The sequence below is a fragment of the Solanum stenotomum genome, chromosome 12 (genome assembly GCF_019186545.1).
Source record: "Solanum stenotomum isolate F172 chromosome 12, ASM1918654v1, whole genome shotgun sequence".
NCBI lineage: Eukaryota > Viridiplantae > Streptophyta > Magnoliopsida > Solanales > Solanaceae > Solanum > Solanum stenotomum.
The window spans coordinates 22,248,413-22,263,035 of NC_064293.1; the positions used below are offsets into that span (position 1 = coordinate 22,248,413).

Genomic DNA, 14,623 nt, shown 5'->3' on the forward strand with positions numbered 1-14,623 from the left:
AGTGTAAGAGAGTACACCTTGACCTAGGGGTACCCCCTANACCTTGAATGACCTCGTCCACCGCACCTAGAATGTGAGAAGTTACCATCATCCATTCTTGCCCTCTTCGCTTCCCTAGATCTTTCTTTAAGCTTTTCTTTCTCAATTTGATGGGCATGCACAATAAGGCAAATAATGTTCGTATCATGAACAAGCATAGCAGTGTGACATTCTTTGACAACCAAGTTTGACAGTCCCGACATAAACTTACTCATCTTGGTCCTACAATCTGCCACAATGGAAGGAGCGTACTTCAATAGTTGAGTGAACCTCAAGGTGTACTCTCTTACACTCATATTCCCTTGCCGAAGGTTGATGAACTCAAGTACCTTGGCCTCTCCTATTCTAAATGGAAGAACCTGTAAAGAAAATCACTTCTGAACCACTCCTACTCTATGGGACCCGCTCCTTCTGGCCTTGCCTCTTTCCACTGATTAAACCAAATATGTGCAACCCCTTTTACTTGATAACTAAATCTGCTTTCTCTACCGGTGTCACCCCCATACTAGAAAGTATCTTATAGATCTCATCGATAAATTCTTGAGGTCCTTTCTCAACATTGGAGCCATAAAATTTTAGAGGGTTCATCCTTGTAAAGTTCCTCACTCTTGCCACCGCCGTACCCATATTTGGGTTCATGGGAGCTACACCCTCTCTACTGGCTTGGGTCGTCACGACTTGAGCCAACACTTGAAATGCCAACCTAAACACCACATTGGTTACATTCTCAGCCAAAGGATCAATTGGAGCTTGAGGAGGAACATGGGGAGGAACTTCTTGAACCACATTGTCTCCCTCCATCGTTCTAGCGTTAGCCCTTCTAGTAGTCATATCCTAAAAACCATCAGGCAACGGTTAGGAGAAAGACTTTATTTAGTTAAACTCTATAGCACGACTTAGAGAAATGAAGAAGTGAAGTTTCCTAAACATATAGTAGCCTCTCATTCATTTATGTGGCACGCTTCACACTTACGAACAAGACTCTACTTGACGTGGTTTGAGACATCCTAGAACCATTCTAAACGTTGTGCTCTGATTACCAAGTTTGTCATGACCTAGGGGTACCCCCTAGATATAATAAGGCGTATAAGACCCTGAGAGGCCTCATACAGGCCACTTAGCATATCATAACATAAAGTAAGAGAAATGAGTGGAAATTTTAAACTTTTCAATACAGTCAAAGTGTTTATAAAACGAAGTGGAAGTCGAATAACATTGTCTCAAACCATCTAAGACATCAAGAATAAAATCTTGGGACACATCCCATACAATAGTCCCAAACATAAAGGAAAGAGATAAAAAAAAAGTGGTGATCACATCCTCGAATCCAATGACGACTCACCAATCTTCATTTCCTTGAGCTACTATGATCCTAGCCATGAGAATGAGTGTCAATGTCGCCGGACCCTACATTTGATAAGAATGCAGACAATGTATGCATTAGTACAATCAAGTACTAAATATGATAACTAGCATTAATAACATAAACATCTTGGTTAGTCAATACAAACCATAAGCATAATAAATGCATATAATTCAACATCTTAATAAGAAAGGAATACTTCTTAAGAAACCTTACTCATCCTTAGCCAAGACTTGGGTCATCCGCCTATAGTCAAGCTTACCTCATGGAAGGTATCTCTAGCAACAATCCACATTATTTATTCCTTACATCATAATCTCATTATTCATACTTACTTTTAAAGACATGGGGATTCACCTCTTGCCTAACTTGTAAAGACTAATGGGTACTCGCCTCTTGCCTTACTATAAGATCATATAATTTGGGTACTCGCCTCACACTATTCATCTTATGATGCGGGTACTCCCCTCCACACAAGTCATCATATAATGCAGGTACTCACTTCCACAATAATTCATAAGGATCACGGGTACTCTCTTCCACGTGCATTCATCATAATAAGAATGTGGGGACTCACCTCACGTTCAATTCTAAGGAGTAGGGTAATCACCTCATATCTTTTCATATGGAGGTCAAGGGTAATCGCCTCTAGCCTCATCAATTATATAGTCTTTTAGTCTAGATTCATTTTATGTGAGCAATTCTTTCAACCTAGAATAATTCATGTGAGAAAGTCTTTCACATTCATTCATTCATAATTAGCAATTCATGTGGGAAGTATCCCTTCCTCAAGAATAAAATAAATTACTAATAATTCATATCCTAATCTTTACTCTCAAGCCCTAGATTTCATGATCATCATCTAATCTTCATTCTCAAACAATTTTAATCATAATTCATCAATCCTATAAGGATACATCTAAACCCACAAAGTTTCCCTTCATTGCATTAACCCAATTATATCAATTCTAGGTTAGAATCATGGAATAGGCATGGATACATCTAATTCCACTCTTAAAAAACATGTAATTATACTAATTATATCACATACAATCACAATCAATTCAATTGAATCAACAATCATCATAACCCACAACATTAAAAGAAACCCTAGCTAGTATTGGGGAAATTATACATCAAATTGGGGGAATTCTAAGGGACTCCATGGATGGAAGAGATCCATGGATGAAAAGTTGTCATACCTTGATTACAATGCCCTCAAAAGCTTGAGGAGTGGGAGACTTGATTTTGACCTAGCTCTAATTTCTTCCTTCTTCTTCTAACTTCTTGAGAGAGAATATTTGAGAGGAGTTTCAGGAATTCTTTTGGAATTTGAGAGAATGTTTTGAATGAGTGAATTTAGGGGTTAAAATTACTTATATATGTGTTTTAGACTTAGGAAAAATGACACCACTTAATTCTAATTAAAACCGTAAAAGACCATTAAGTCCCTAAAATAATTTCCTAGACCAGACCCACGAGACAACGACTGACGGATCCTAGGTGGAGGTCCATCCTGGTCAAGCATGGTCTTGACAAAGAATACTCTCCATCCATGTCACCACCAACCAGGGACCGTGGACCCATCCACGGGGCGTGGGTCCTGGCCGTGGTTCACTGCTTCAGGCAATTTTTCTTGGGGCTTCTCCATGGCTCTTGGTTGGTTCTTGTATAGTTGCACATTGAAGTTCTAACATGTTAAACCCTCTATTCAGGCACGGGGTGTTACATTATCTCCTCCTTGGGATCATTTGTCCTCGAATGAGATTCTAAGCACGTTTCTAGACAAAAAGACGCAAGACTAGCAGCCCATCATGCATAGAACTCATCTAAATGTACACCACTAAGGAGGAACTTCATCTCCAGACTAGACATACTCAATGTACCATAAGGAAGTAGGAACTACATCTAACAACCATATTATGCATGAAATTTTCAGATCTCACATGTCAAGAAGGAACTACCTTATATTTCTTAAAACATGCGCAACACTATCTCATGGAGCTCATATGCAATTCAATATCAAAAAGCATATCTAAAACATGTTCATCAATTCACCTCATTGAGTCTATATGCAACTCATACTCAATGCACTACAACGTGAGGAAAATCAATCATATAAACTCATTTTCTTTCAAAACACAAGTTTTCATGAACATGCATAACATAAAGAAATCAAGGGAACAACTAAATCACACATGACTACAAACCATATGACAAACCAAGAGGAAACTCATTACCTCAAGCTAGAGTAGAAGGAAAGAGATGACGATATCGGGACTTCATATCGGCCTCGGCCTCCAAGTACCACCCTCAACTAAGTGGTTTCTCCACAATACCTTAACGAAAGCAACATCCTTGTATCTTAATCTCTTAACTTGCCGGTCTAAAATTTCAACTGGTACTTCTTCATAAGAGAGACTTTCATCAACTCCCATCCCTTATAGGGGAAATACGGATGTCAGATCTCCAACACACTTCTTAACCATAGAGACATGGGACACCGAATGAACCATTGCCAAATCATTTGGCAAATAAAGTTCATAAGCAACTTTACCGACACGCCTCAAGATTTGATACGGGCCTACGTATAAGGGACTAAGTTTCCTTTCTTCCTAAATCTCATCACATCATTCATGGGCGAGATATTCAATTAGACCCAATCATTAACCTTAAACTCAAGGTCTCTCTTTCTAGCATCGGCATAAGACTTTTGTCGGCTTTGGGCTATTCTCAACCTCTCTCTAATAAGCCGGACCTTCTCCATGGCCTCATGAACTAACTCGGGTCCAATAAAGGGAACCTCAGCCACCTCAAACTATCCTATGGAAGATCTACACCTCCTACCATAAAGAACTTCAAAGGGGGCCATACCAATACTAAAATAATAACTATTATAATAAGCGAACTCTATCAATGACAAGTGATCATCCCAAATGCCCTTGAAATCAATGACACATGCCCTCAACATATCCTCTAAAGTTTGGATTGTTCACTCCGCTTGCATGGTTTGTGGGTGAAAAGTCGTGCTAAGCTTCACTTTCGTGCTAAGACCCTTTTGGAATGACCTCCTAAACTGAGAAGTATATTGAGTACATCTATCAGAGATTATGGACAATTGAACACCATGCAATCCTACCATTTCCCTTTAATACAACTTGGCATAGTCTTCCGCCACATAAGAAACTTTGACGGGAATGAATTGGGCTAATTTCGTCATTCAGTCTACTATAACCCAAATGGAATCATAGTGTCGCTGAGTGCGTGGCAATCCCACTATAAATTACATATTCACATTTTCCCAATTCCAAGTAGGAATTCTAATGTTTTGGGATAAACCTCCCGATTTCTGATGTTCAATCTTCACTTGTTGGAAATTTGGACATTTAGCCAAAAAATCCCGTAATATCTTTTTTCATCCCATTCCACAAATAGATCTCCCGCAAATCACGGTACATCTTAGTGGCTCTTGGGTAAACAAAATACCGAGAACTTTGGGCTTCTAATAATATTTGTTCCTTTAGCTCATCAGCATTTGGAACACATAATCGACCTTGGTATCTAAGTACTCCATCTCCTCCTTGGGAAAAAGCCTCAACGAACTTCTTGAGTACCGTTTCTTTCAATTCTACCAAAATGGGATCTACACATTATTTAGCTTTCACATCACCTACAAAAGACGATTCAGAACCATTATGGACCATGACACCACCCTTGGTGGAGTCTATAAATCGAACACCCAATCAGGCCAATCTATGCACATCAGGTGCCAACTCTTTTCTATCATCATCCACATGAGCAACACTACACATAGACAACCTTCTAAGAGCATCTGCTACTACATTCGCCTTTCTGGGGTGATAGAGAACACCCATATCATAATCTTTCAATAGCAAAAGCCACCTTCTTTGGCGAAGATTTAGATCCTCTTGATTAAACACATATTGTAGGATCTTGTGGTTGGTGAACTCATCTACGTGCACACCATACAAATAATGCCCTCATATCTTTAAGGAAAAAACCACCGCCTCTAATTCAAGATCATGGGTCGGATAATTCTTCTCATGAACCTTAAGTTACCTCGAAGCATAGGCAATAACCTTTCCCTTTTGCATAAGCACACATCCCAACCCAATTCTTGTGGCATCACAATATACCACAAAACCATCCATACCTTCCGCTAAGGTCAAAATAGTAGCGGAGGTAAGTCTATTTTTCAACTCTTGAAAACTATTTTCACATGATTAATTCCATACAAACTTAGCCTTCTAATGAGTCAAAGCCGTCAATGGAGAGGCAATAGAAGAAAACCCCTCAACAAATCATCGATAATAATCGGCAAAACCCAAGAAACTTCTAATGTATGAAGGCCAGGTGATAGAGGTCTAGCCCCACATTTGACCGCATCTGTCTTCTTCAGATCTACCTATATACCTTTGCTTGACACAATATGGCCAAGGAAAACTGCCGATCTTAGCCAAAATTCACATTTTCTACACTTTGCAAAAAGTTGTTGTTCCTTAAGGATATGCAATACGATCCTCAAATGGTCAATATGCTCATTCTCACTTCTTGAGTAGATGAAAATATCATCGATAAATACAATCACAAACATATCAAGGTATTGTCTAAACACCCTATTCATCGAGTCCATAAACGCCGCCGGAGCGTTAGTCAAACCAAATGACATTATGAAAAACTCATAGTGACCATATTGGCCGTTTTCGAAATATCTTCCTCTTTCACCCTCAATTGGTGATAACCCTATCGCAGATCAATCTTAGAGAATTAACTTGCCCCTTGAAGTTGGTCAAACAAACAATTTGTCACGACACAGTGGTACAACCTAGAAGTAACATGGCGTACTTTACCCCGAAGTGATCTCATACAAGCCCTTAACATATAATAACATAGGATAATAGAAAAGTATGGACATTTATAAAACTTAAGCCATTCAATTGAAGTCTTTTATAAAATCAAGCGGAAGTCTTGCTACACTTTTTCTCAAACCATCAAATACAACCTTGAATAAACTCTCATCCCATACAATAGTCTCAAAACATGGAACAAAAGGCATAGTGGAAATAATGGCTTTGTTCTCGAAGCTATGACGACTCACCAAGTCTTCAACTCCTTGCTCCTTAGAAACCTACCCTCAAGAATGGAACTCAATCTCTGAACCCTACATTTGATGAGAATGTAGGCAAAGTATGCTTTAGTACAAAAGTACTTAATATGATATCTAGCATAACATAAGGGTTAGTCAACATAATACATAATCCATAATCGAAGAAGATAATAACATGGTCATAAGCATAATCTCCAACATAGGCATCATATAATCATAAGTCAACATCAATCATACATCTTGTACATAGGAGATACACTCTGTTCGTGGCATAGTCTACACGTAGACCTTCATATCATATGAGCACTATACTCCTACGTAACCTCATAGAATACTTGTTCAATGCATGAATGGCATCCCATAACACCATTCACACTTAGCACAACCTTGAAGTCACCATATTCATACTTACCATTCCTTTGGCCTCATTCTTAGCTTACTTCATATGGACAATGGGAATATCACCTTTAGTCACTCACATCATAGAAAGTAACTATAGCAACACTCTAATATAGGCATACATCGTATAAAAGAACACTTTATAAGCAACTTCAAGTCATACTTGTGCAATGCATGAATATCATCCCATAAAACCATTCTTACTAAGTACCACTTTAGGCCATCATACTAATATTTGTTAGTTGGAAACTAGTCCCTCTCTTTAAACCTTAGAACACTATGATGTACTTCCTCAAGAACATCTTAGTTCATTATTAGGTTGAACCTGATGAGATACTTCTTTAAGCATTTTTAAGTTCATTCAGAATATGGAACCTATGAGATACTTCCTTAAGCATGTCTAAGTCCATTCATGCTTTAGAACACTTTGAGATACTTCTTCAAGTATGTCTTAGTTAATTGGATATGGAGATTGCTACTAGAAACCCTAAATCCACTATGTGAAGGCTTCCATCTCATTAGACCTATCTTTGGGAAAACCCGTACTCTACTATCTGAGAGTTCCCCCTTTATCATGGATAGTCCTCACATCACCTAGATGTAGTTCTCCTTTCAACTTGGAGCTCGGACCCTACCTTGTGTGACACTACATCTCACTGTCAGTATCCACTTGGCCAAGCGTAAACCCAAAAATTTACTATTAGGCCTTGCTTAACTTTCATGTCTCATGGAAGAATCTCCTTGACAATCAGTCCATGTTCAAGTGATTTTATCACTTCATACATTCAAACATTTATAAGGTATGTTAGGTGAGTATAGGTCTTTCACAACAATTCAACCTATTAGACTTCTATTAATCATATTAATTTTACTCTCAAAGCCCTAGTGATTCATCATTCATGACTAAAAGCCTTACTCTCAAACAAGACTCCACACTTTCGCTAGTGTGAAATGTTCATCACAAGGGCCTCAATTTGATAATCGGCTAGTCACAACGAGATGCAAAAAGTTCACATATTGTGTATGTAACTTCATTTGGCCTCATCATAGCTGCACATTCATTTTTGTTCCATTTTGAGCACCATTAAACTCATCGGTATTGATCATAACCGACACTCAAATTTGCACAAGAATAGCCACAATTAAACACACAAGAGGTGGCAAAATATTTTTCAGAAGGGTCCAAGCACACAAGGGACGCACTGACCAAGCACACCCCCCACCAAAAGCATTCAACAATGTCACCAATGTGAGTAGAGAACGGACACTCCCACAAATAAAATAAGAATAAAAAATAAAAACTAACAACTAAGATAAAATTCTAGTATGTAAACATGTAGAGTAAGGTGATGAGGAATCTTCACTAAGCGCCCAGTTGGTGAGAAAATGAAACATTCGTCGAATGCTTCGGCGGTGCACTCAATGGTTGGATATCGCCCTGAGTTCAAGTGTGCGACACTCTCAAAAAGGGGAAAATCAACGGAGATGAAGGAGGTCGCCGAACAGGTCAGTGCTTCACATAATGGACTTGTGACATCGCCGAACAATCATTGAGTAAAGCTATTAACGCTGGAGTTAGAGAGCGGGAAAAATTGAGTCACCTTAGCACATCGGAGATTCATCGAGTGATGAAGGTCTCCCACCGAATGTTCCAGTATCTCAGCTCTATTTTTGAAATCCATAAGGCAGACTATGTCGTGCTTGCTGAACCGATTCGACGATCCGCTAATAACATCTTCTTCTCACTGAGTATTTGAAACACTAACACTTGGGTTGTGTCCCAAGAAACGCCTTATTTAACGTCGTGGCAGGACATGGAAATGCTCTCAAGCATCTTCTAGGTACACCACCTCAATCTGATAAATCTCTCAGCACTAGCCAAAGTATAACTTCAAGCGTTGTCCATTCACCTTGAATGAAGGTCCTTCTTGACCTTCAACATCGATGGCACCATTTGTGAACACTCATTTCACTCTAAACGGCCCTAGCCATTTGGACTTGAGATTTCTCGAAGATAGTCTAAGTCTAGAGCTATATAGTAACACCCAGTCTCCCACTCTGAAGTCCCTCTTAAGGATTTTCGAATCATGCCATTTCTTAATCTTTTCCTTGTAAAGGGCTAAACTTTCGTAAGCCTTGAACCTGAATTCGTCCAACTCATTTAACTACTCTACTCTCTCTTTTGAAGTCTTTGTCCAGTCCAAATTTAGAGCTTTCAATGCCCATAATGCTTTGTATTCCAATTCAACTGGTAGATGGCAAGATTTACCAAAACTAGATGATACAGAGATGTACCGATTGGTGTTTTGCATGCGGTGTGATACTCCCATAGTGCGTCATCAAGCTTTCGAGACCAATCAATCCTATTAGCATTCATTGTCTTGGCCAAGATGCTTTTGATCTCCTGATTTGACACTTCAAATTTGCCGCTCGTTTGGGGATGATACAGAGCTGTTACTTTGTGTTTCACTCGATACTTACTCAATGCGGCTGAGAACCACTTGTTGCAAAAGTGGGATCCCCCATCACTAATAATATCCCGAGGAGTACAAAATCTAGCAAAGATGTAGCGTTTCAGGAATTGAACAACATTTTTCTCTTCATTGTTTGGAAGTGCAATAGCCTCCACCCATTTAGAAACATAATCAACAACCACCAAGATAGACTTATTACCAAACGAACTCACAATTGGGCCCATGAAATATATTCCCCAAACAACAAATAACTCAACTTCTAAAATAGGCGTAAGAGGTAACTCGTGTCTTTTGGACACTCCACCTTGTTTTTGAAATTGAGTGCACTTCTTAACAAACTCATGAGCATATTTTTAGAGGGATGACCAATAGTAGCCACTTTTGAGGACTTTAGCAGTTGTACGCACACCAGCATGATGACCCCCAACCATTGAAGCATGACAAGCATGGAGAATTTCGATGGCTTCTTCTTTCGGAACACATCTCCTAATGATATGGTCTACACACTCTTTGAATAAATATGGTTTATCCCAAAAGTACTTCTTAACATCGAACAACAACTTCTTTTGTTGGTAGAAGTTCAGTTCGTCCGGCATTAATCCACACATTACGTTGGCAAAATCAGCATACCGAGGTGGTTGTTTGGGAGTTACCGTGAATACATGTTCATCGAGAAATGAATCATTTAGGTCAATCTCCAGCTCGTCATTTTCCTTGCTTTCCAATCATAATAAGTGGTCAGCCACCTGATTTTCAAAACTTCTCCTATCTTTGACTTCAAAGTCGAATTCTTGCAAAAAGTAGCACCCACCTCATCAATCTTGGCTTGGCATCCTTCTTTGCCATAAGATAACACAGTGCAGCATGATCAGTGTGAACAACCACTTTTGTACCTAACAAGTATGCCCGAAACTTCTCAAACGCATAAACTACTGCAGCTAACTCTTGTTCTGTAACTGTATAGTTACGTTGACCACTATTTAGAGTTTTTCTTTCATAGTAAATGGGGAGGAATAGTTTGTTGCGTTTTTTCCCCAATACAACACCTAATGTCGTGCCACTTGCATCACACATTACTTTGAAGGATTTTGATCAATTGGTATTAATGATAACCGGGGTGAGGACCAATTTTTCTTTCAAGCACTTGAAAGACACCATGCAAGCATCATCAAAGTAGAATTTCACCTCCTTCTGCAAGAGTTTGCATAGAGGATGCGCAATCTGTGAGAAGTCTTTCATGAACCTCCGGTAAAAGTCGACATGTACCAAGAAACTACAAACACCCTTCACCGAAATTGGTGGTGGTAACTTCTCAATTACTTCAATCTTCACTTTATCAACCTCCAGCCCCTTTTGTGACACTTTATGACCAAGAACTATACCTTCCTTCACCATGAAGTGACATTTATTCCAATTTAGGACCAAATTTGTCTCCACCCATCTTTTGAGAACTTGTCCTAAGTGTACTAAACATGTTCAAAAGTGTCACCCACAACCGAGAAGTCATCCATGAATACCTCTATTGAATCCTCCACCATGTCAGCAAAAATAGATAACATGCAACGTTGAAATGTTGCCGGATCATTACATAACCCGAACGACATCCGTTTGAAGGCAAAAGTTCCATCTGGGCAGGTGACGGTGGTTTTCTCTTGCTCTTCTAGATCAATGGAGATTTGGTTATGACCGGAATACACATCCAAAAAGAAATGCCAACCCCTCTTTGAGAGTCGATCAAGCATTTGATCCATGAAAGGCATGGGAAAGTGATCTTTTTCAGTCCACAAATTTAACTTCCGGTAATCCATGCATACTTTCCATCCGGTCACCGGTCTCACAGATACAAGCTCTCCCTTTTCATTTGGGACTACTATGGTGCCTCCCTTTTTCGATACACATTATACCAGACGTACCCATTTGTTATCTGCAATAGGGTAGATCACACCTGCGTCCAACCACTTTATTATCTCCTTTTTAACCATCTCCTACATCGGTGGGTTCAATCTCCGTTGATGTTCAACACTCGGCTTACAATCACTATCAAGCTATATTTTTTGAGTGCTAATACCAGGAGGAATGCCCACTATGTCAGTGATAGTCCAACCTATAGCTTTGATATGCCTTCTCAACACCTCAAGGAGCAATTTTACCTTCCATTCAAGCAAGTCTGCTGCAATGATCACCGGTAAGGTGTTATTTACCCCCAAGAAAGCATATCAGGGATGGGAGGGAAGTACTTTCCACTCCAGATTTGGTGGTTCATTTGTTAATGGCTTTGCGGGAGGACTTTCTCAATTATTTAGATCAATGTACAACTTCAATGGAGTCTTTGAATGTCCCCCTCACCCAAGCATGAAAGAGCAGCTAATACCTCTTCATAGCCTTGAATTTTAAATTCATCATAGTTAGCGAGCACAACTTCAAGTGGTTCACTCATACACATCAAATGGTTCACTCATACACATCAAATGGCTCACCCTAGCCACCACCTCATCAATAACATCAACAGTGGAGACAACGTGAATATCACTTAGGTGTTTCATTGCCTTACAAACATTAAAGGTTACTTCATCTTCGTTCACCAGTAATTTCAGTTCTCCACTTTCAACATCCACCAACGCTCTCCTGGTTGCCAAGAATGGTCTTCCCAAAATAATGGGAATTTCAACATCTATTTCACAATCGAGAATGACAAAATCAGCTTGGAAAATGAATCGATCAACCTTTACCAAGATGTTATATAGTATCCCTACAGGATGTTTAATTGATCGGTCCTCCATCAAGAGTCTCATTGTTGTGGCTTTAGATTCACCCAACCCTAGTTATTTATAGATCACATATGGCATTAGGTTGATACTTGTTCCCTAATCGCATAGGACTTTAGCAAATTGAAGCATGCCGATGGTGCAAGGGATGGTGAATGCTTTGGGATCTTCTCTCTTTTTGATCAGCTCCTTAGTCATAATTGCACTACAACTATGAGAAACTTCGATTGTCTCAAAATCCAATCTCCTTTTCTTTGTGACCAACTCCTTCATAAATTTGGCATAACCTGGCATTTCAAACAATGCTTCTACTAGAGGGAGATTAATTGATAATATCTTGAACACCGAGAAAAACTTCTTGAACTTCTCATCCTCATTCTTCTTCTTGAGACGTTGAGGAAATGGAGGAGATATTTTCGGTAAAGGTTGCATAGCTTTTGGGATTGGATTGTGTTTCTCCACATCTTTTTGTGGTCCTTTGGCAATGCTTTGATGGATAGGCGTTTCTTCTTCCTCCACAACTTTGTCTTCTTCACGCATTTGAGCTTTTTCATTACCTGTCACATCGCCTATTGCTACATTTCCACTACGAGTAACCACTGTCAGCCCTCTATCATCATCTTCCATTGTGATTTTTGGTTTCAATTGTGCTGAAAGTAAACTCAACTGACCTTGAAGTATCTTGATTACATCTGCGTGAGATTTCACTTTATTGTTCAATGATGAAAAGTCATCTTTCATCCCTTTCAACAAATCATCCGAACCTTCAACTTTCTTAAGCATGTGTGATAGTAAATCATTCACCCGTGGACTACTTGCACTCGCTTTCGATTTTGGGCTCATACTCGAGTGAGTGTGGTCCTCTTTATGGTCATCCTCTCTTTTCCAATAATCACTTTCCTCAGCCCAATCTTGATAGTATCTTCTTTGCTCGTCCCCCTTGTAATAGTTCCAACCTTGATTCCACCTCGCTGTAAATAGCGTGGGTGGAAACCCTCATCGTATCTCTCGGAGTTCCAACCTTGATTCTCCCCCGACTTTGAATAACCTGAGGAAGAACCCTCCTCAACTCTAAACACTCCACTTGTCCCGTTGGGGTTTCCCACATTCTCCATCATATGCTCTTGTAATAGCTCCATTTGGGTCAACATCTTCTTGATGCTTGCATACCTTTCCCTTTCCTTATCAAGTTGTTCTTGTGTCATTCTAAAACAAAAAGGAGGGACTTGATCCTCTTGAGTGTACCAAGCTTGATTTATTTTCGTCATTTTATCTAAAAGAAATGAAGCCACCTCAAATGATTGCAACATTATTCCCCCTCATACCAATTGATCGACCACTCATTTATTAACCAAATCAAGACTCCGGTAAAAATATTGGAGTAGCAAATATTTTGGTAGCCCGTTAGTTGGGCATTTATGTAAGAGTTTCTTAATCCTCACCCACGTTTCATGGATGGGTTCACCCTCGCATCGCTTGAAACCTTGATTGTCGTCTCTAAGTTCATCATCTATGATGAGGGAAAGAATGTTGCATTGAATGCATAATCAGCTCCTCCCATGATGTGATGAAATTGTTTGGTAACTCGTCCAACCATTTGCTAGCCTCTCCCGTCATATATAGTGGAAATAACCTAAGCCGGATTGACTCTTGTGACACATTCTTGAATGAAAATGGGCTGCACACCTCTGTAAAATTTCTTACATGCTCATGCGGGTCTTCACGTTCTAGCCCTCCATAGAGTCCCCTCATTTGGAGGAGATGAAGAGTTGTGCTAGTGACCTCGAATATTGCATTCCCATGAGTTTGTGGTATGCAAATTGCACCCATTTCACCTAGTTGAGATGCGTTGTAAACTCTATTAATGTCATCGATACCATCCCAATGACCTTTTGGCTACCATTCACCTCTTCCTCACTCATTTTTACTTTTATTTAGTCCAACCAACACTACACAATACAGTCTAAGCCAATTCAATTACAACCAACAAATGCACAAGTCAAATCTTCGATCAAAGAACTCTAAGTAATGCTACTCCCCGGCAGCGGCACCATTTTGATTATTGGTTCAACGACAGTTCATCCAATTCTAAGTGTCAACGATCGTTAGTCAGTATATAACCCAACCAACTGAGTTGGGGTCGATCTCACACAGAGTATCTTTCTTTAAATTCAAATACAAAAGTGTAACGATAACCTTTGCAGCTGAGCAGCACACACTTAAGAGTTTAATAATAAAAAATTCAGGATGTCATTACCAACCCACTTCAAATTATTAACAACAAACAATCACATAACTAGAAAACACTTGGAGGATTGACTATCCAACTACCGAATTCAACTTAATGGCTGTACATCATTACCGATAATGCTAATTCGTGACGGGTATAATGGACTATAAGTAAAACAACTTTCTGTCGAACAATTGCCTTATTTATGTTGAGTTCTCTCGAACC

The 14,623-nt window shown here is 39.4% G+C and overlaps 1 protein-coding gene across 1 annotated transcript; it reads right to left on the reverse strand.

The window, feature by feature from the left end:
* Positions 1-12,267: 12,267 nt before the first annotated feature.
* On the reverse strand, positions 12,268-13,011 carry LOC125847226 (uncharacterized). The gene has a single exon (XM_049526892.1). The coding sequence runs from the start codon at positions 13,009-13,011 to the stop codon at positions 12,268-12,270; it is 744 nt and encodes a 247-aa protein (XP_049382849.1).
* Between the last annotated feature and the right edge of the window lie 1,612 nt (positions 13,012-14,623).

Bases quoted from the DNA above. Each gene is read 5' to 3' on its own strand.
- LOC125847226 (XM_049526892.1), bottom strand. From the start codon at position 13,011: ATGAGCCCAAAATCGAAAGCGAGTGCAAGTAGTCCACGGGTGAATGAT.